Source organism: Engystomops pustulosus, chromosome 3 (genome assembly GCF_040894005.1).
Source record: "Engystomops pustulosus chromosome 3, aEngPut4.maternal, whole genome shotgun sequence".
NCBI classification, from domain to species: domain Eukaryota; kingdom Metazoa; phylum Chordata; class Amphibia; order Anura; family Leptodactylidae; genus Engystomops; species Engystomops pustulosus.
The window spans coordinates 142,160,420-142,181,710 of NC_092413.1; the positions used below are offsets into that span (position 1 = coordinate 142,160,420).

The 21,291-nt window shown below is 39.4% G+C and overlaps 1 protein-coding gene across 12 annotated transcripts in view; it reads right to left on the reverse strand.

Moving 5' to 3' along the window:
- The window catches only part of DLGAP2 (DLG associated protein 2), a 628,408-nt gene that overhangs the window by 96,345 nt on the left and 510,772 nt on the right, over positions 1 to 21,291 (reverse strand). For all 12 annotated transcript variants that reach the window (XM_072142338.1, XM_072142335.1, XM_072142334.1 and 9 more), the window contains 2 exons: positions 14,504 to 15,579; positions 2,528 to 2,727 (listed from right to left, as the gene is read on the reverse strand). In XM_072142338.1, coding sequence (XP_071998439.1) covers positions 2,528 to 2,727; positions 14,504 to 15,579 — 1,276 coding nt within the window. The remainder of the gene's footprint in view (positions 1 to 2,527; positions 2,728 to 14,503; positions 15,580 to 21,291) is intronic.

Sequence of the window (21,291 nt, forward strand, 5' to 3'; positions counted from 1 at the left end):
ACCCTGGTAATGAGCGTGGAAAAGACTCAGAACTGAAGTCTATCTTTTCTATGGCAATTGATGCGTGAAAAACGTGCATGTGTGCGTGATAAGTCTGAAAAAGCCCATTGATTACAATGGGTCAGAGTGCAGTGCAAGTTCTGCGCATCAAAAGCACGTGCAGAACACGTGCGTGAAAAACGCAAGTGTAGAAGGGGCCTTAGTCTTGCAATCTTGATAAACTTTATGTACCCATACTATTCATTTTTTGAACCAATGCTGGTTTCTTTCACTTTTGTTAATCTCAGTATGAATACTATTGTTAAACAATGCTGTTACTGTAAATGCACCTATAATCCCACAGATTTAGCAAATTTTAGTCCATATTTTACAAAACAATTTTAATATTGGAATATTTGACTGTCAAACAGTGATACATTTTTCCATCTAACCAATCATGCACTTTGTGCAGCTAAAAATTAAGAAGACAAGTTGGGAATTGCCAATTTCCCTTGGTCCACGGGTAGACAGAAGACACTTTCCTTAATCCTTACTCCTTTACTTTTCCAAATCTGCTCATTCATAAATTGTTGCATTTTCTTAAAAATTCTCATATCTATCCAACAAGATGCATTACTTAACACATATAGCCATTGTGGTAAAATAACCATTTTCAATAAACCTCTAGATAATGGAAACCCATTCCACACTTGAAGCTTCATCAATAGTTAATATGAAGTCCTGAAAATATACCAAATAATTGTTTCTCCTTCATCACCCCTGGTAACCCTATCTAGGTTTCTTCCAGAAACAGCAGTAAATCAGCATATAAAGAGATTTTGTCCTCTCATAGCAAATCACTCCATCTCCAGATTTCTCCTAATACACACTGCCAATGGCTCAAATGGGAGAGCAAATTGTAATGGGGAGAGAGGACAACCCTGCCTAGTACCATGACTTAACCCTAACTCCTCCAAAAATTCTCCATTCACACTAGGTCTAGTATACAATATTTTAACTCACTGAATAAAGTTGTAACCTAAAGCATACTCCTCCAGAACCATCCAGTAGAAGCGCCACTCCACACTATCAAACACTTCATGAAGAACATGCACATCAAAGTTGCATGGTGCAGTTTGCACTGTTTGTGATAAATGTGGGCCACTGTCTCTGGTTGATTTTCCTGCCAAGAAACCACATTGATCCTCATGTACCAAGCCATTAACAACTTTGCTCAGTCGATACGCCAAGACCTTGACATCACTTAATAAGAGAAATTGGGCGGAATGAAGAAGGTTTTAACGTGTCTTTGTCTTATTTAGGGATTAGTATAATGTTAGCATTGTACATTGCGTTCAGCAGATAGCCACATCCAAACACATTCAAAAAGACAGACATCAAATTATTAAATAGTGCCCTGGAACATATTTTATACATTTCTATAGGGAGCCCATCCGGCCCTGTGATTTATTTGCAGCCATACTGTCTATAGACCATTCTATTTCTGCTCTCTCCATAGGTCTATTCAGCCATTACTTCTGGAATTTAGTCAACCTAGGCAAAGTGAGCAAGGAAACATATTAATCCAGTTCTTCTTCTGCAACACCCATCCTGAATTTATACATATCCATATAAAATAGAATTGACAATTTTCCTTCCTCATTTCTGATTTATGCAACATATCCCCTTCTGGTTATCCCTTTAATCAAATTTAATCTCCTATACTCCTTCTTCAAGGTAGATATTTCCTTGTATACGATTCCCCTCAAATAGGCTTTAGCTGTATCCTATGTTCCAGAAAACATTCCATCACAGTTATATTCTGCATGAAACTGTAGTGCGGCTCCATCCAAGTACACAGCCAGGTGGCAGGGAACAGTGGACACATCCTTTACGAGTGCTATATCCCCTTTTATTCTCTTGATTGTTAAAGGTCAGAGAGTTAATGCCTTCATTGATCATGAAGTGATAATATTCTATTGATAAGCCTCTTAGCTGGGAAAATGCATTGAGCTGTCAAACACCAGGTTGTTATAGAAAGCTCACATTATCTGTTAAATGTTACCTTATCAAAAGATATGCTGACTACTGGATATCAGATCATTGGTAACAATGACAGTTTCAATCTTTCTATCAAACCAAAAGTTTTTTTTATATGAAAGACATAGGCCCATATTTATCAAAAACAGTGTAGTGTGTACTATGTGCAGTTTGCCTGTGCAAGGTGCGCCAGATTCATGAATTTTGGCGCATGTTCTTCAAAAATCTGACGCTCCCTGCACTGCTCCATCAGAGTGCCCCAACTTTCTTTTAGTGCACCTGTAACATAATTCTGATGGACACTGCATGATAAATGTGGCGCACGGACCGACTGTGCCGCGGAATAAACATTGCTTTCAGTGCAGAATTTTGTGTCGTATCAGGTATAGTGCAGCTCTGACACAAATGTCAAAGATTCTTTATTAAAACATGTACAAGTCAGAAAGAAAACTGTTGCAGGTGCTTTAATAAATGTGAGCCACAGTATTTTCAGTATGAAGGGACTTACTTTGGGATGTCTCCATGTGATCGCTGTACTAGTGATTTTAATAAAGGTTCAGGTCTTTTAGGGGATGTTTTTGGACTTGTATCAGAGTCTCCACTGTCCTCTTCCATGGCTTTTATATAACTCCCACTTCTCATTCTTCGACATGGAATCTCTTCATCTTTACTCCCGGAGGGATACCCTCCCCATTCATCTTGAGGCACCTGGAAACATATAACATATAATTACATTACAGATACATGGAAGGTATTTCTTGCAATCGCAGTTCATAGATTCACACTTCTGATGTTCTGGAAATTAATCTTTTGGTAGCATTATAAAATAGCAGCAAAAGCAAACCATGAAACAATAGCATTGCTTGAACAAGGCATCTATTCTTGTTGCATTGCTGTCCAAAACACTATTTAATTTAACATATTTTTTTAGATGTTACAGAAAACTGTATAATATCAGCTGTCAGAAGAAGCGTGTCCAAAGTTTTCAGAGACAGTTAAGCGTTTTTTTTCGGGTTTTCCACGCCTTCAAAAATCTATAACTTTTTAATTTTCCCATGTAAAGGCTGTTTCCCATGTAAAGGCTGTCCCCTACTTAAGAACACCCCACTTACAGATGACCCCTAGTTACAAACGGCTACAATAATCGGCTGTAAGAGCTATCAAATGTGTCTGCAATTAAGATTTATTATTAATACTGGTTCTTATGACAATCCAAAAGTTTTAAAATCCAATTGTCACAGAAACCAAAACATTTTTGGACGAGGTTAAAATGATAAAATATACTGTCCGAGTTAAATACAAATTCAACTTAAAAACAAACCTGTAGAACCAATATTGTACGTAACCCAGGAACTCCCTGTACAGGGCTGTATGAGGGCTTATTACTGTGTAACAAATTTTACTTCGCAGTGATGGTATTTTTGGTTCCATGCCTTGTACTGGAAAGTGTGAAAAAAATTCCATAGGTAATAAAAATTAAAAATAAAAAACTTTTTGCACCTTTTTCTTGGGGACAACATTCACAGTGCACTCCAAATAACACATCCACTTTATTATTTGGTTCGGTATGGTACGGGGATACTAAATTTATACAAGTTTTAATACATTTATACATTTAAAAAAAATGAAAACCTTGTATATGCAGATCACACATTGTATTAGATAGGCTGAAACGAGACAGCCTAGGGTCTTTGTATGACCCGAGACTGTCATGGCAACAGATCATTGCTTACCTATCACATTACAGAGAGCGAGACCCACAACAATGATGGGTTTTGCTAGTGACAATCAAAGGGCTAGCACCGATCGCGCGTGTTAGCGGTAGGTATTCATGATGTAGAGGTACATCAAGGAGTGTTAAGGAGTTAAGCCACTCTAAGCTGTTAGGACACTGGGGGATACAGATTCAAGACATTGATGAATATGCATATTTAAGTGTCATACATTTGCCACAGTGTAATGTTTATAACTAATATAATCAGGTGAAGTACAGTATCTGTTAGTGACATGTGATGTACCTATATGACATCATCACATGTGTGCAGAGAGTATATATATATATATATACATACACACAAAAATATCGGTTTGCAGCAAGATCTTGTTGCAGTGAACACAGCGGTGTAGTGTGGTAAACAACCTCTTTAAGAGCATTCTGAAAAGCGAGTTTACATTGATCCTAAGTGTGTGGAGTGTCCAAAGTGGCACTTAGGATTAAGGGACTTAAGTTTGAGGGACTTTAGCAGGTAACTTCTGTATTTTTGTGTTACTTTACTTTGAAATTTTCTTTTCTTCCGTATTTCTCTTGTATTCCCTATTGGCACGATGGACTCCATAAGTGCCATTGCTTCACAGTGTTTATCCTATGCCATGTATGCTTTCCTTGAAAAGCCATTCCAGAGGGAATACTGCTGTGTGGGGTGTGTGAAAATTGCTCATCTGGAAGCCCAGATTCTGGATCTAAATGAACAAGTTTCAAGGCTGCGGGTAGTTGACAATATGGAGCAAAGTTTGCTGCTCCTTGAGCAAAAACTCTCTGGGGAAGATGGGTGTGGGGAGGGAAGTATGGAGGTGCAGAGTGAGGGGGCAGCTAGTTGGGTAACATGTAGAAGGCGGAGTAGAGGGTTACAGGGAGTCTAATCCGGATGTGGTGCACTCCAATAAGTTTGCCAGGCTGGCAGATGAGGGGGATATCAGCTCTGGGGTAGCAATGCCGCAGCAAGACATGGCCTCTAGAAACCAGGGGACTGTCTGCTCCAGTAAGAAGGGTAATGGGTGCTGGTCAGGCAGGTGCTGGTAATGGGAGATTCGATTATTAGGGGAACACACAGGGCAATCTGTCACAAAGACTGTGCATACCAAACAGTAGGGCACATTTACTTACCCGCACCTGTCACGATCCCCGCTGTGCGTTGTCCAATGATAATGCATTCTGCCGTGATTCACAAAGATAGTGCGCCCTATTTCCTGCGCCTGTCACTTCTCCACTCAGGTTCTCCGGAGTTTACCTTCTTCTTACCGATGTATGTATGTGCATGTCTTGTGAAACAATTTTAAAGTATAATCCCGCTCTCAGTCCAAATCTGTCGGATTGTCAGACAGCCTGCCCCTGTTGCATGAAATCACGCCACGTGTGCGACACAATGTCCTCTAAATACCTGTCCCAGGGGTGCAAATCATGAAAATCTCTAAAAGTTGACGAAAGTGGGATCCGCTGGACCTTTAGTAAATATACCCCAGTGTGTTGTTTGCCTGGTGCTGGGGTTCAGCATGGTGCAGATCAGGTTGACAGATTACTGAGAGGGGCTGGTGAGCAACCAGCAGTTGTGGTCTACATTTGCACTAGTGACAAAGTAAAAGGTAGGTGGAAGGTCCTTAAAAACAATTTCAGGGATTTAGGCCATAAGCGCTGGGAAAGGACCTCAAAGATAGTTTGCTCCTAAATACTACCTGTACCACCTGCCACATCTGAAAGGCAGCGGGAGATCAGGGAGGTAAATAAGTGGCTCAAAAGTTGGTGTAGGTAGAAGGGCTTTGGGGAAAAAAAATGGTTAGAAGGTTGGAGGAGTGTTTAAGCTAGAGACTTGGGGGGAGGGCAACTACACTTGGGCAGGACAAAAAGACAGTGTAGATAGAGAGCTGAGAAGAGTCATATTCCATGGGGGAGGAAGGGGGGCTGGAATGAGATTGGGGAATAAGGACAAAAGGAATAGGGATATGGAAAACCATATAAAGTGCATGTACACAAATACCAGAAGCCTCACAAACAAAACTGAGGAACTGGAACTCTTAATGTTGGACCGCATAGTGGGTATCAGCGAGACATGGCTGGACAGTAGCTATGACTGTGCTGTTACCATAGATGGTTATAGTCTTTTTAGAAATGATTGTATAAATAAAAAAGGGGGAGGGCTTTGTTTATATGTGAATTCTTGTCTCAAGCCTGTCCTGCGAGATGACTTCGGTGACGCAAATAAAAATGTGGAACCCCTATGGTTGGAGATAAGGGGAGGGAAAAGGAATAATAAAATATTACTAGGGGTTTGTTATAAGGCTCCAAATATAATGGAGGCAGCAGAGGAAATGCTGATAAGTCAAATGGATGCGACTTCAAAGCATGGTGAAGTACTTATCAAGTAATTACTCAGATATTGACTGGGGGCAGAAACCTGCAGGTCCTTCAAAGGTAGCAGGTTTATGTCGACAACAAAAAAACAATTACCTGTCGCAACTAGTCCTAGAGCCAACAAGGGGGGGAGCACTGCTGGACCTTATCCTAACCAATAGACCTGACAGGGTATGTAAATTACAGGTTGGAGGGAACTTGGGTAATAGTGATCATAATATCATTGATTTTGTATTCCACTTTACTAAGAGCATTAGTGGAGGGGCAACAAACATTCTAAACTTCAGGAGGGCAAATTTTCAGCAACTAAGATAAGATCTTATAGGCATAAACTGGGACAATATTCTCAAAGACAAAAGGTCCCCCCCCCCCCAAAAAATGGGACTTTTCACAAATATTCTAAAAAAAACCCTGTGAGATGAACATACCATATGGGAAAAAGCATAAGAGGAACAAGAAAAAGCCAATGTGGCTAACTAGTCTTGTAAGGAGAGCAATAAGCAAGAAAGATAAGGCGTTTAAGGTACTAAAACATGAAGCTAGCGACGAGGCATTACAGGATTATAGACAGAACAATAAATCCTGTAAAAAGCAGATAAAGGCCGCAAAAATAGAGATTGAGAGAAATAAGGAAGAGCAAAAAAAATCCCGAATTATTTTTCTAGTATATAAATGATGAGAAATTAAAAACGGAGAATGTGGGACCTGTGAGGAGTAGCATTGGAGTCATGGTGGAAAGAGGTGAGGAAAGGGCCAATTTTCTGAATGTCGCCTTCTCAACTGTCTTTACCCAGGAAAATCCTCTGGTGGACGACACGATGAGGAATGATGTAAATTCTCTTTGGAATGTCAACAGTTTAACCCATGAAGACATACAGTGCTGCCTCACAACTACTAAGATAGATAAATCACCGGGGCGAGATGGCATACACCCCCGGGTTCTACATGAACTATGTACCGTGATAGACAAACCGTTATTTTTAATATTTAAGGATTCCCTGCGGACTGGTTATATTCTACAGGACTGGCACATAGCAAAAGTGGTACCAATATACAAAAAAGGATCCAAAATCCTGGTGAGTCTAACTTCTGTGGTGGGAAAAATATTTGAGGGGTTTGTTAGAGATGCTATCCTGTAGTATCTCACTGTACATAACCTCATAACCCAGCATCAGCATGGGTTTATAAGAAATTGGTCCTGTCAGACTAATCTGATTGACTTCTATGAGGAAGTAATTCCAGAGTGGATCTGGGGGATGCTGTGGATGTTGTATATCTGGACTTTCCAAAGGCATTTGACACAGTGCCGCATAAAAGGTTGGTACATAAAATGAGACTGCTGGGACTAGGGGAAAATCTGTGTATTTGGGTAAGTAATTGGCTTAGTGATATAAAACAGAGGGTCGTCATTAATGTCACATTCTCAGATTGGGTTGACGTTACCAGTGGAGTGCCACGGGCGTCTGTATTGGGCCACTTTTTAATATTTTTTATTAATGACCTTGTAGTGGGTTTACACAGTGAAGTTTAAATTTTTTCAGATGATGCTAAGCTGTGTAAAATAATTAATACCGAGGTTTAAGTTTAGCATTACAGAGGGATTTGTGGAAGCTTGAGGAGTGGGCAGAGAAATGGTTGATGAGGTTTAATGCAGATAAATGTAAAGTTATAGGCCATGGAAAGAAAAAGTATAATTATGTTCTAAACAGTCAATTACTTGGCAAAACTAGAGCTGAAAAGGACATGGGGGTATCGGTGGATGGTAAACTTAATTTTAGTGACCAGAGCCAGACGGCTGCTGCTAAAGCAAATAAAATTATGGGATGTATCAAGAGAGGAATAGATTCTCATGATAAAGACATAGTTTTGCCCTTATGCAAATCACTGGTCAGACCACACATGGAATATTGTGTACAGTTTTTGGAGCCAGTGTATAAAAAGGACATAGTAGAACTGGAACCGGTGCTGAGGAGAGCAACCAAGATTATTAGGGGAATGGGGGGACTAGAATACAATAACAGATTACAAAATTCGGGATTATTTAGTTTAGAAAAAAGATGACTGAGGGGAGACCTTATTACAATGTACAAATACCTGAACGGTCAGTACAAGGATCTCTCCAAAGATCTTTTTATACCTCGGCCTCTGACCAGGACAAGGGGGCATCCTCTGCGCCTAGACAAGAGGCGATTCTACCATCAACATAGACAAAGGTTCTGTAAGAGCAGTGAGACTATGGAACTCTCTGCCGCAGGAGGTTGTTATGGCGGACTCTATGTTCATGTTTAAGAGTGGCCTGGATGACTGAAGGGAAAAAATATCACTGGTCATTTGGAAAAAAACATTTATTTAATTCTTAGACGTTTGACTTGATGGACTTGCATCTTTTTTCGGCCTTATATACTGTGATACTATATAGAGTGGAAGGTCTTTAATCTATAGTCAAGACATTTGTGTGTGTCTTTTTTATTTTTCTGGGCTTAGGACTCCTTTCATTTATCTAAGAGCAGTGATGGTGAACCTATGGGTACCAAATGTGGCACTCAGACCCTCTCAGTGGGGTCTTGGGATGTTGCCCCCAGCAGAGTTAGCCAAACAGGGATCCTCCTGCAGTCCCAGAACTTGCCATATTTAGCATTATTTTAATGTGAAGCATCCTGGTCTACCTGAGACTGCAGGTAGAGAAAGGAGTTGTGGACAGGGGCAGGTTATCATTAGAGCTCCTTCTGTGTGACCCCCTGAATCTTCCTGTTCAGCAGGCTGACAAGGGAATCCACAATGGCAATCCAAATTTCCTCTCCTTCTGACAAAGATATTGGTGCCCTCAGGCTCATTGATAGCTGTGGTATAGCACAGAGCAAGATTGCTACAAGTTAATAAATTGTTGTGTTGGCACTTTGCAAAAAATATGCAGGTTTTGGGTTACAGTTTGGGCACTCTGCCTCTGCACTCTGGTTTGTCATCACTGGCTTAGAGGGTGATCAGACATCTATTGTTTTGTTGTACCTTTTCAAAAAAAAGTCATACAAAAGTCTCAGATTCTTCTGCAGCACCCTTCTAAACTTTTGCCTATGCCTGCTCGAGACTGTAGTTTATTTGCTTCAAAATGACACCCTTTTACCATCATTTGGACCAAAATTGTGACTTTTATATATGTCCACATTAAAAAAAATCATTTTTAACCCATCATTTTACAATTTTACTCAGTTTTATTGCTGTTTAAGCTCCTATAACTCAGTGATGGTCAGTGTAGAATTCCTGAGTGTGGGTGGGGACTCTATAAGCAGACACTTCATGATTGCTCTGTACTATGAGATGCTGACAATGTGCTTAGAGGTTTACAGTATATACACTTTTATTTAGCTTCTGAAGAACATTCTTCTAGTATGTAACACATAGAAAAAGAGAGATGAGACAGATCAGAGATGAGAGATGATGAGATCCAACAGGGCTGATAGAGACTGGTTGGAATTATATCTGTGGAATGCTGTATTTTTGTTAATAACATTTAAAGATATTTTAGGTGCAACACTGAACAATTCTTGCACATCTAACTTTTCTAGACAATTGGAAAAGTTGCAAATTTTGCTGCAAATATACAAATGCCCCAAAAAAGGATGCAAATACAAGAAAAAAAGACATGAGCCCCAGTGTCAGCTGAGATGCTACAATCTTGAGTGTTTAACCCTTTAGGTGCCACAGTGCCGTATCTATAGGGCTTCCACACCTAGGGCAACTTTTCCTTTTTACTTTCCACACCTACCCCTCCTTCCCCCCACGATTGACGGGTTCGGGAGGTGCTGATCGTCTCCATGGCTGCCCTGGGGTCCAATCGACCCCCGGGTTGCCTTCAGCAGCAGGATGACAGATAATCCCTAACACAGCTCAGTCATAAAAAAATCTAAATTTTACGCCTCTTAGAAGATGGCAATGAAAAATCAAGTGATTTTTCTCTCAAAATGCGTTTTTATTATGCAAAATTATTCAAACATAAAAATGCTATATGGTATATAAAACAAAAAATAAAAGTTAAACATCAATATCAGAATATATTATTTAGGATCACCGGCAAAAAAGTAATTAATCAATGGGGTATGGCCACCCCAAAAATAGTAACTATATTTCTCAAGGTTTTTTTCTTTTCTAACATGGGGTCACTTTTTAGGCTTTTCTCTTTTAGGGGTTTCTAGGCTCAGCAAATGCCACACAGCACCTAAAATTTCTTTCAGCAAAATTGGCCCTTCAAAAGCGTAATGCAATGCGCTCTTTTATTTCTGTACTGTGTTATAGGACCATAACATCCACATGTGGGCTAATGCCATACTTAAGATACACTACACAACCAAGTCTGAGATGTGTTTTCTCATTTTATTATGCATGAAAATGTACATTTTAGGGCTAAGTAATCATTTTATTGTCAACATTTTAAAAATCCATATTGAACCTCCATTTTGAATAGTTTAATTTTTTAATAGTTGAATAATTTGAGGGAAGCAGTTTAAAAATGTGGTACTTTGTGGGGAGTTTCAAATAAATAGAACTTTTAAAACCTCTATAAATACGAATAGACCTATAATAATTTAATCTAAAATCTAATATTGTTTGATTTGTAAGTATCCTAACATCCTAATAAAATAACATAAAAATTATCAACATAAGGCAGACAAATGAGATGTGTACTTAAGGGGGTGAAGGGGTTGACCACTTTTTCTCATTTTTCTTGATGTGTGTGTGTGTGTATGGGCGGGGGGGGGGGGGCAGGATATTAAGTCATTTACCAAAATACATCTAGTAAATGTCCTGCATTGTTTTCTTGAAATGTAAAGTTGAACAATGCGTTTTCTCTCACCAGATGCCATTTCTGTCCATAAAATGTAAAAGGCAAATGTTCCCAAATTAGAGAGACACACCATAAGCCAGCAAAGAGGTGTAGATGGACAGGTGTGGAGCATGCCAAAAGGATAGAGGGGTCCTTATGCAGATATAGCAAACGTAAACTGAGAAAGGGTTTCAATGTGACTCTAGAGAATCAAAGCCATTTTTCCAGAGTAACTATGTGGTGTCAGAAACCAGTCCAGTCTGGAATAACCAGTACCCATCCATTGTGCATAAGCATGGAAATCTCTCTTGTGGTTAACCAACATGGGCAAGATATGCTGCCAGAGACATAGGGGAGTCAGTGGTTAGGTCTGTGAAGGAGGAGGAAGTGGAATTTACTGAAATACGGTAATTCTAGAAAGCTTATTGGGACCAGCACTAAATCAGCCCTTCCTACACCTCTAGGTATATTTTCTTTCCTTGCTCTAGTACGACTAAATATATATGATGTTTGCAAAGTGTTATGAGCACCCACCCTTCAAGAACCAGTACAACTGAACAGACTGCTACAGCCACTTCCTTAGTTATGGATAATATGGACCTATTCACACCACTAAAGACAATTCATAAAAGAGCATTAAAAATTAATATGAATATGGTATTCCATGTCCTCAAGGCAAACATGCAGTTGTTAGCTCACAAATGGATTTAGCCCATCACAGACGCAGTTCATATAGGAAATCCTATCATGCTAATTCTAGTAAACAGAGATTGTAGATGATGATTAAAGATGAACAGAGTAAAGCAGGAAATGCTCCAGACGCCACAAATTTGATTTGAAGCAAAACTAAACTCAATAAAGGTTTCTGTCCTCTAATACAAACAGAGATAAAGGGAAGACTTTTCAGACAGTAAAATACTGAGGGAAAAGATGAAGATTATTGTTGGTGAAATAGAAAAACAAAAAATATACATGGTTTTAGCTAGTAGTCCTTTAGTGAACCCTCCTGATGAAACCAACAAATATCATTTTTGGTCCTCAAAACATTTATTACCTTCAGTTTAGCATTCACAATACGCTGTTAAAGTCTACCTGCCTTCCTTCTATGTATATCCCTGTTAGTGGATCAAGTCCAGAGATGTCAAGGGCAAGTGCGCGTAGTCCTAATGTGTCCCCTGCCAATCAGTGCACTCTTCTTGTTCTAACCTTCACAACTGGAGGTTCCTGAGTGTTATGGTTCTCGCTTTTCCTCCAAAGGTTGCTGTGACTTTGCTATCTAGATTAAAGCCTGTTTAATCCATGCCTATGGATAGAGTGGGACAGACTGTGCATTACATTTACAGATTTGTGTTATAAATCTTTTTTATTCTGAACTTTGTTCTGTTGACAACTTTTGCTTGACTTGAACTTGACCTCTGGCATGTACATGGGATTTTGTCTGCCTGCTACCTGCCCAGTTGTACTTTTTGTTTTGCGAGTTTTGTCTGTTTGCTATCTGCTTTATCCCTTTTCTGCCTCGGACTTCTGTCTGTCTGTCTCTAGTGCTTTGAAGCTGAATACTCTGACCAACTTCGTCCATCTGTCACCTGAACACGGACAACTTGTCTCAGAGAATACCATATCCCTCTAAGGGCTGAGGGGTGAAGAGTAAAAACTGAAGGGGTCATTGGATAATGTCAAACCTTTTAGGTGACTCAGGGGGTTCACAAGCCACTGTCCATCACTCAAAAAGAGCTGTTACTGTGATGTGAATAGGGATTGGAACTGATTTATGATTTAGTCCCTGTGTTGCAAACATAGGGGGATGATTTTGCTAGGACCTACTACTATAAAGTTCAGCCTGTCCTAGACTTGCCATAATCATGAATCAAATAGGCTTTAAAAGGTTATTCCAGGAATATGCATAATTCATATACAAATGGGTTCTCAAAATATAAGCTAATATGTAATTAGTTGTTTTGCTCCCCTTAGCAGAAAATGCTGTGGGCATACACAGTAATAAAGAATTAAAATGCTACTGGCTCCGTGCAGAGCAGACACAGGACAGAAGATGGACGCTTGGTTGCAGTGCAGCCAGTATGGCCAGTGTTGTGGTGAGACATCATCTCAGTGAGGTAATGTGCAGTAATGGCAAATACATACATCGTTATTAAGGTAACAGAGCAGGAAAGTCTGTTTCATCATCACTGGATGGAAGAGGAGTTACTGAGAACTAAATAATCATGGAACTTGTAGTTTCCAGTGGCAGCCATCTTGGTGATAACTGCACATACTTTAGAGAGTCCATAAAATTTTGTGAATCATAAAATCAAACTATTTAAGCTCCATTTTGTGACTAATGACTTTAAGTTTTGTTATATTTATTTATAGCATCATAGTTTTTTTGTATCAGATGTTCATATTCCCGGAATACCCCTCTAATAACTTAGTCTTAATAGTATTTCAGTATTTTGCCTCCACAAACAGTTCTTTAGAGCTTAAGTATTCTAAGGGCCCCCAAAAAATTGTAAATAAGCATGCCCCTTTCCCTGGAATTGAAACAAATATAACTATAAAAATGTTAGGTATATACCCTTGTGTCCCAAAATGCCCAATCTATCCAAATATAAAATGAATATCACATGTGGTGAACTACACAACAGTATGTCCAAATTGCCAATTTTTCACTATTTTGACACCCCAAAGTTTGAATAAAACATATTTAAAAGATTCTACACTCTCCAAAATGTTAGCAATTTTTGCTCATTACGCAGAAAGAAAAATTTGCCTTACCCATACACCAAAGCATGAAAATTATTTGAAAGTTAGATTTTGTTCAATATATAAAAACATAATAAAACCTATATACATTTAGTACATTTAGTGATTGTAGTAAACCAAAGCATACAGGGGATTTTTTGTTTGGAAGATTCAATGAAAGATGTAAAAACAGGACATGCAAAAGATGTATTTTTCTGTCAATTTCAACACATTTGGAATTTTCTCCCAGCTTGCAATTTAATACCATTTAAATGGTACTACCAGAAAGTCTAAATTGTTATTCAGAACATCAAACATCATTGAAAAAGTTAACAGAAACATTAAAAAAATATGTTTTTTGAAACAAGGCAAGCAAAAACAGACAATTGCTTCCGTGACAAGGGGTTGGTTAAATGTATATGTAGACACACAGAATAATGAGGTCAGAAAAGACCACATGTTTCATTTAATCTCACCTTACCTCATCTCCATTTTATTTCTATCTTAGATTTACATTTTGCTAATAATGTGCAGGTTTGACTTCCACAAAATAAAGCACTTTTATCCATATTTGAAACACCTTTTAAACTAATTTATAATCAAATATCATGACACAGAACTCCAAAGTAAATCTCAGCACTGTTAATTAATAAACTTATAACTGCATACAAACACTGCACGTGCCAACCTGTAAACATGGACTCTTCCAAATGCTGGAGGTACTAATATAAAAACAATCTGGAATTGCCAAGCATTGACTTATAGAGTGACACAGTGACATGCATCATTATATACCTTACCTGAAGGTAATGGCATGGTCTCAAGACAGATTTTATTTCCTGATGGACTAGAGGCTTATCCAAATTAAGGGATGATTTTCTATAGGCTTCTTTTGCTTGGCTGACTGTTAGAGTCGACCAGGAACTCCTCTTCATAAATTTTCCTTCTGGGGTCATTGAAAGACCTTCACATGCAGAACATTTCATGTCGTTGTTACTTTTAGAAGTCTTAAGGGAAAGATCTCCAAAGTGTCCCTGCAGAGATTCAGGATAACAATGAGATATATGGTCTACATGATGTCTATTCATTACACTAGGGTTTCTGTAAGTGCTATCACTGTCCAAATTATCATCTGAACTCCACCACCCTGTCATACCAGACTTATGCTTGGTGTCTGGTTTTCTTTCCTTACTTTTACTCCTTTTACTATGCTTTGAATAATGGCCATGATGGTGGTCATCTCCACGACTGTCTCCTTTTGTACCATTTACATTGCCTTTTGATGATCCTTCTAAAGAATGGGATTTTGTGAAAAGTTTCTGTACAGAATGAACAAGGTGACGTATTCTTCCTGGGCTTTCTGTTCTTTGTTCTGTTGCAGTGGATGTCTTCTGATATTGTAATGTGTGAAATCCATCTCGGTGCAGAGGAAGTTGTTTTTCAAATTGATCAAGCAAGTTTGCAGGAATTCTATTAATTTTACTACTACTAGTATGTGAGACAGCACAGTCATCACGGGTTTCAAAATGGGAATTATAGTGCATTCTTGGAAAAGTGCTACTAGACATGTGATCGCTCATCATCACAGGCATCATCATGCATTCAGAATGAATGGAGCTTCGTGGGGAGCAACGGTGGTGGTCCATTTGACAGCTCTCGGTAGGACTAAGAAGATATGATTGCCTAGTTTCTTGCCCATGGTGTCCGTGATCATGCACATGTTCACAATCCTCAGGAGATGCTAAGCCACAAGTATGACCAGAACATAACTGTGATTGATTCCTGCTACCAGATAAGCCTTTCATATTCCTAAGGGCGGGAGAATATTTTTCTTCATTGAAGTGCTGGGAAGGTGACCATGAGTATTGCTGTTGATCTAAAAGGAATAAAAAGTAATAAGTAAGTATTAATCAATCATGATACATCTCTTTTTTCTTCTACAAACATATAATTAAATTCATGATATGCATTATATTGACATATATGGTCTTCAATGTTTAATAAAAGTACAAAAAGTATAAACAGTGCCTTCTTTAAGCTATGAATTACAGTACACTTGGTTCTAGTGGGAAAATTATATTTACTGTATATATATACATATATATACATATATATATATATATATATATATATATATATCTATAGGTTGCATCAATTAAAACATGTATTCCCAATCCACAGATTATGTCTGACTGCCAAGACTGAGTGGATCAGCAAGATTGGGATCACAGGTTTCCCAACCTTCCCCTTGAAGACAATAAGGGGGATCTAAGCTACTATGGAGCAGGTTGAGGGACTTGTTGTAGTTCCATTTCTTCAGATACAAGGACTCAGCTATTGGAATCCCATCTAATATAAAAAAATATATATGACTTCATATGTAAATACCATGTATATTGTTCTTTTTTAATGTATAAACAGTGTACAATAACCTCCTATGTTCCCTCTAGCAGGGGCTGAAGTGAGACAGAAATTTATGCAAGAAATGTATATAAAAAATAACATTTGGTCATTATAATGTGAGATTCAGGAGATTCATTGTGAGTTCAATGTGGGCACACCTGTAACATCCACTGACTTAAAGGAATAATTGTACTACTTGGAACCCCTTGAAGTCAAGTGATATCAAGGAACATAGAGCTTTGACACTCACACTAGCCAAGTCTGCTGTAATGTTTTTAAACTTCCATATCAGAATTATAGTTTAACACATACATACAAATGGAGAGCAATGACAGAGAATCTATATAATTTGTCTATGTATGTTCCAACATTATGGTCAAGGCTCTGAATGCCCAACACTTTTGGTCTGACAATAAGTTTTTTTTACCCCTTTGTGTATTTACAGTTGTAAGAAGAAAATGGCTATAGTGGGGCAGGTTGAAAACATGAATTCATATTCTTCTCATCGATCCGACACTTATTTTTGGCATCAAAGAGTAACTGCTTCAATTAATTAGCATAAATTGGGTTTGGATTCTCACAAGAAACTAGGAAGTATGCAAATATGTTTTTTAAGGTGTTAAATGGAAACAATGCCTCATTTTACTACCTTGAAAGGCAGCCCCCTTAACACCAAGTATGACCTACAAGAAGTCTAATAACATGATGTGGGATTAAACCAAAACAGTATATCTATTCCAGAAGGAACAGATTCCCAACTGTAGACAGTACGGTTTCTACCTGGTTGGGTCACCACAGTACAGAGTTGGCAAACTCACCATAAGGAGAACTCTTAACTTCTGACCTAGTCAATAGCCTCTCACACAGCCAAACCAGTTCCCTACACTGTACTGAGGAGACCCAACCATGTGGAAACATCGCTGTCTACAGTTGCGAGACTGTTCCTTCTGGAATAGATATACTGGTTTGGATTAATCCCACATCATGTTATTATACTACATATACTATACTACAAGGTTGTACTTGGTGTTAAGGGGGCTGCCTTTCAAGGTAGCAAAATTAGGCATTATATTCCATTTAACACATTGGAAAACTTATTTGCATACTTCCCATAATTCCCTAGTGGAGCATCTATTGCTTTGAGTCTCCACACGCCTATAAGGTGGCCTTAATTGGCAAACTCTCCGTAAGGAGAACCTTTACCTTCTGACATAAGAAAATGGAGCAGTTACTGAAGCAGTTATAAAATTCTTGCTATAGTTATGCCAATATAGCCTAGTGATTCTGATGCGACTGAAGTTAAAATGCATAGGAAAAATAAACAATTGATTTTTGCTACTGACTACAAAGGGAAGGCTGGGGACCAGGCCTGACAGACTGGAGCATCTTTTGGAGGGGATACAGTAAGAGCCAAGACATGTGTTTAGGGAAAATCCCCTGGTAATCTCTCATTTTCCCTCCATTAGAACACAGTTCTGCCTCTATGGAATACTGGTAAGATCTTTGCATTAGTGTTCCCATGTATACTAACCTTTCAATGATTCAAAGTGTAATAAATGTGGTAGCTGTCTTTAAATAGTACAATATATTATTAATGGAGACATTTTCTTATTTGTATGTGGTATAAAGGTGTGACTGGACCACTGTGAAAATTATTATTAGAAATGAAAAGATACATTTTATTTCCTCACTTTTCTTGTATTAAGGATTAGAGCAGACTTTAGGAGACTCATCCACCAGTCTTCCCTAAATTACACAACATACAAAGGCAGAGTTGTTGATAACTGTTAGGCTACATTCAGATGAACATGTGCCCGCGGACACATCGGCGCACGGGAGAAGAGAAGGGGGTGAGCGTTGCACGCCCCAAACCTCTCCTTAGAAATATATGGCGCACGGTGCCTTAATATGGGAAAAGATAGGACATGTCCTATCTTCTCCCAGGTACGGAACTGTACGCCATGCGCCCATTGCCGGCCTATGGGGGCCGTACATACACCCCCCAACGGTCATTTGAATGTAGCCTTAACCAAATGAGGTTCCTTCAATTCTCTTCAAAATAACCAATAAAAATGATTGTAAAACAGGTTTCCAGGAGATAAGCTGTAGATATTGTTCAAGTTAGAGTTGGAAGATTCAAAAAAAATTTTCTTCTTATAATAATAATTCTTTATTTATATAGCACACACAGATTATGCAGCGCTGTCAAGTTGGTCCCTGTCCCCTGGGGCTCACAATCTAATCAACCTACCAGTATGTTGATTAGTGTGGGAGGAAACCGGAGGTAACCCACGCAAACACGGAGAGAACAAACTCTCTGCAGATGTTGACCTGGGTGGGATTTGAACCCAGGGCCCCAGTGCTGCAAGGCAGAAATGCTACCCACTCAGCCAGTGTGCCACCCCTCTTTTACATATATTTTCTCATTCTTTACTAAATGCAAGCGCAGATTGACTGTGGTGGCTATTTAACATTCATCCCATAACTAGCATTGTATAACCTTCAAAATAAATGTCAGCATTTAGAACTGTATCATTGTGGAATTATAGCTGGGAAGTTGTATATTTTAACCTTTGCAATGCGTTTCTCTGCTATAAACCAGTAAATGATCTGTTATTTCTAAAATGATTCTTAAAGCACGAGAAAGAAAATGTGACAAGAAAATCATAGGCTTCACTTATTCATAACTGCGGGACCAAAGGAAAATGTGTTATACGCAAAGATCAGGAATTGTACTCATATATACAGTTACCCTGCTATTTCTTTATCTGTCAGCAGGAAGGAGCAACCACTGCTAAAAATCATTAATGGACCGGCATATAAGGGCACAATGTTTACATCCTTGGATAATAGATTGATATGGCTGGCAGCAGCAATAATCATGGCATTTAGGCTCCATTTAAGAAGACTGAGCCACATTATCCTTTATACACAATCCAATGCTAATGCTATGTAAGTACTTACATAAAATAAATTCACACAAGAGATAATAGGATACACATCTATATAAAACTAGCTGTAGCCCTTGACATTGCCCGGGATAGTAAATAACTATTCTTAGCTAGAAAAAAATAAAATGGATTAACAAAAATATTTTGCTCATAAAGATCACAAATCAAAGACACATTTTATTATGAAAAATCCAAAGATAATATAATAGAAGTACCATATATACTAAAGTATAAGTCGACCCGAGTATAAGCCGCGACCCCTAATTTTTCCACAGAAAACTGGGAAAACCTATTGACTCGAGTATAAGCCAAGGGTGTAGTATACAGCCAGTCCCTATGTAGTATACAGCCTGCCAGCCCCCATGTAGTATACAGCCAGCCCCACGTAGTATACAGCCTGCACCACATAGAATACAGCCTGCACCACATAGAATACAGCCTGCCCCCATGTAGTATACAGCCTGCCCCATGTAGTATACAGCCTGCACCATGTAGTATACAGCCTGCACCATGTAATATACAGCCTGCCCCCTGCAGTTTGCCAAACAGATAAAATAAATAAACTTAATGCTCACACTCCGGTTTCCCCGATGTTCGTTGCGGCTCCCGATACTGGTTGCGGCCCGCGGCGGCTCCTGATCCCCGTCGCCGCTCCCGGCGGCTTCCTCTCTCTTCTCTAGCCGGACTAATATGCGATGGCATAGTGTGCAAAAACCGGCAGATCGCATGTACGCTACTCTGCTGGCTAGAGAAGAGAGAAGATAGAAGAGGAGACACGGGGAGCCGCCGGGAGGCGCGACTGGGATTGGGAGCCGCGACTAACATCGGGGACACCGGAGGGTGAGTATTAAGGTTTTTTTAATTGACTCGTGTATAAGCCGAGGTGAGGTTTTTCAGCACATTTTTTGTGCTGAAAAACTCGGCTTACACACGAGTGTATACGGTATTTCAAATCTTATATTCAACACCACAGATATGTAGCACAGATTAACTAATTGTCCAGGTTATGTGCAAATCCTTATAATGGCATGAACAAGACTGCAGCTCTGGATGTGACTGGAGTATCACATATGATGTAGGCGGCACAATTGATAACATATTACCTCTCACACAAGCTGCCTTATACTAAGAATTATAATAATTGATACTCTAGTCACAGCCAAAGCTGTAGGCATCTGAGACGATCTAATGGTAGATGGATGATTGCAGCTCTGGAATGGTTGATAAGTGTATTTTAGAAAACGCGTGGTGAAACCTAGTCCAGACTTTCCCAGGGAGCAGCTCTGCAAAATTTGGTGACTGTAAATGCTACAATGAAGATTCCTTTACCAAACATACACTCACCGGCCACTTTATTAGGTACACCATGCTAGTAACGGGTTGGACCCCCTTTTGCCTTCAGAACTGCCTCAATTCTTCGTGGCATAGATTCAACAAGGTGCTGGAAGCATTCCTCAGAGATTTTGGTCCATATTGACATGATGGCATCACACAGTTGCCGCAGATTTGTCGGCTGCACATCCATGATGCGAATCTCCCGTTCCACCACATCCCAAAGATGCTCTATTGGATTGAGATCTGGTGACTGTGGAGGCCATTTGAGTACAGTGAACTCATTGTCATGTTCAAGAAACCAGTCTGAGATGATTCCAGCTTTATGACATGGCGCATTATCCTGCTGAAAGTAGCCATCAGATGTTGGGTACATTGTGGCCATAAAGGGATGGACATGGTCAGCAACAATACTCAGGTAGGCTGTGGCGTTGCAACGATGCTCAATTGGTACCAGGGGGCCCAAAGAGTGCCAAGAAAATATTCCCCACACCATGACACCACCACCACCAACCTGAACCGTTGATACAAGGCAGGATGGATCCATGCTTTCATGTTGTTGACAACAAATTCTGACCCTACCATCCGAATGTCGCAGCAGAAATCGAGACTCATCAGACCAGGCAACGTTTTTCCAATCTTCTACTGTCCAATTTCGATGAGCTTGTGCAAATTGTAGCCTCAGTTTCCTGTTCTTAGCTGAAAGGAGTGGCACCCGGTGTGGTCTTCTGCTGCTGTAGCCCATCTGCCTCAAAGTTTGACGTACTGTGCGTTCAGAGATGCTATTCTGCCTAACTTGGTTGTAATGGGTGGCGATTTGAGTCACTGTTGCCTTTTTATCAGCTCGAACCAGTCTGCCCATTCTCCTCTGACCTCTGGCATCAACAAGGCATTTCCGCCCA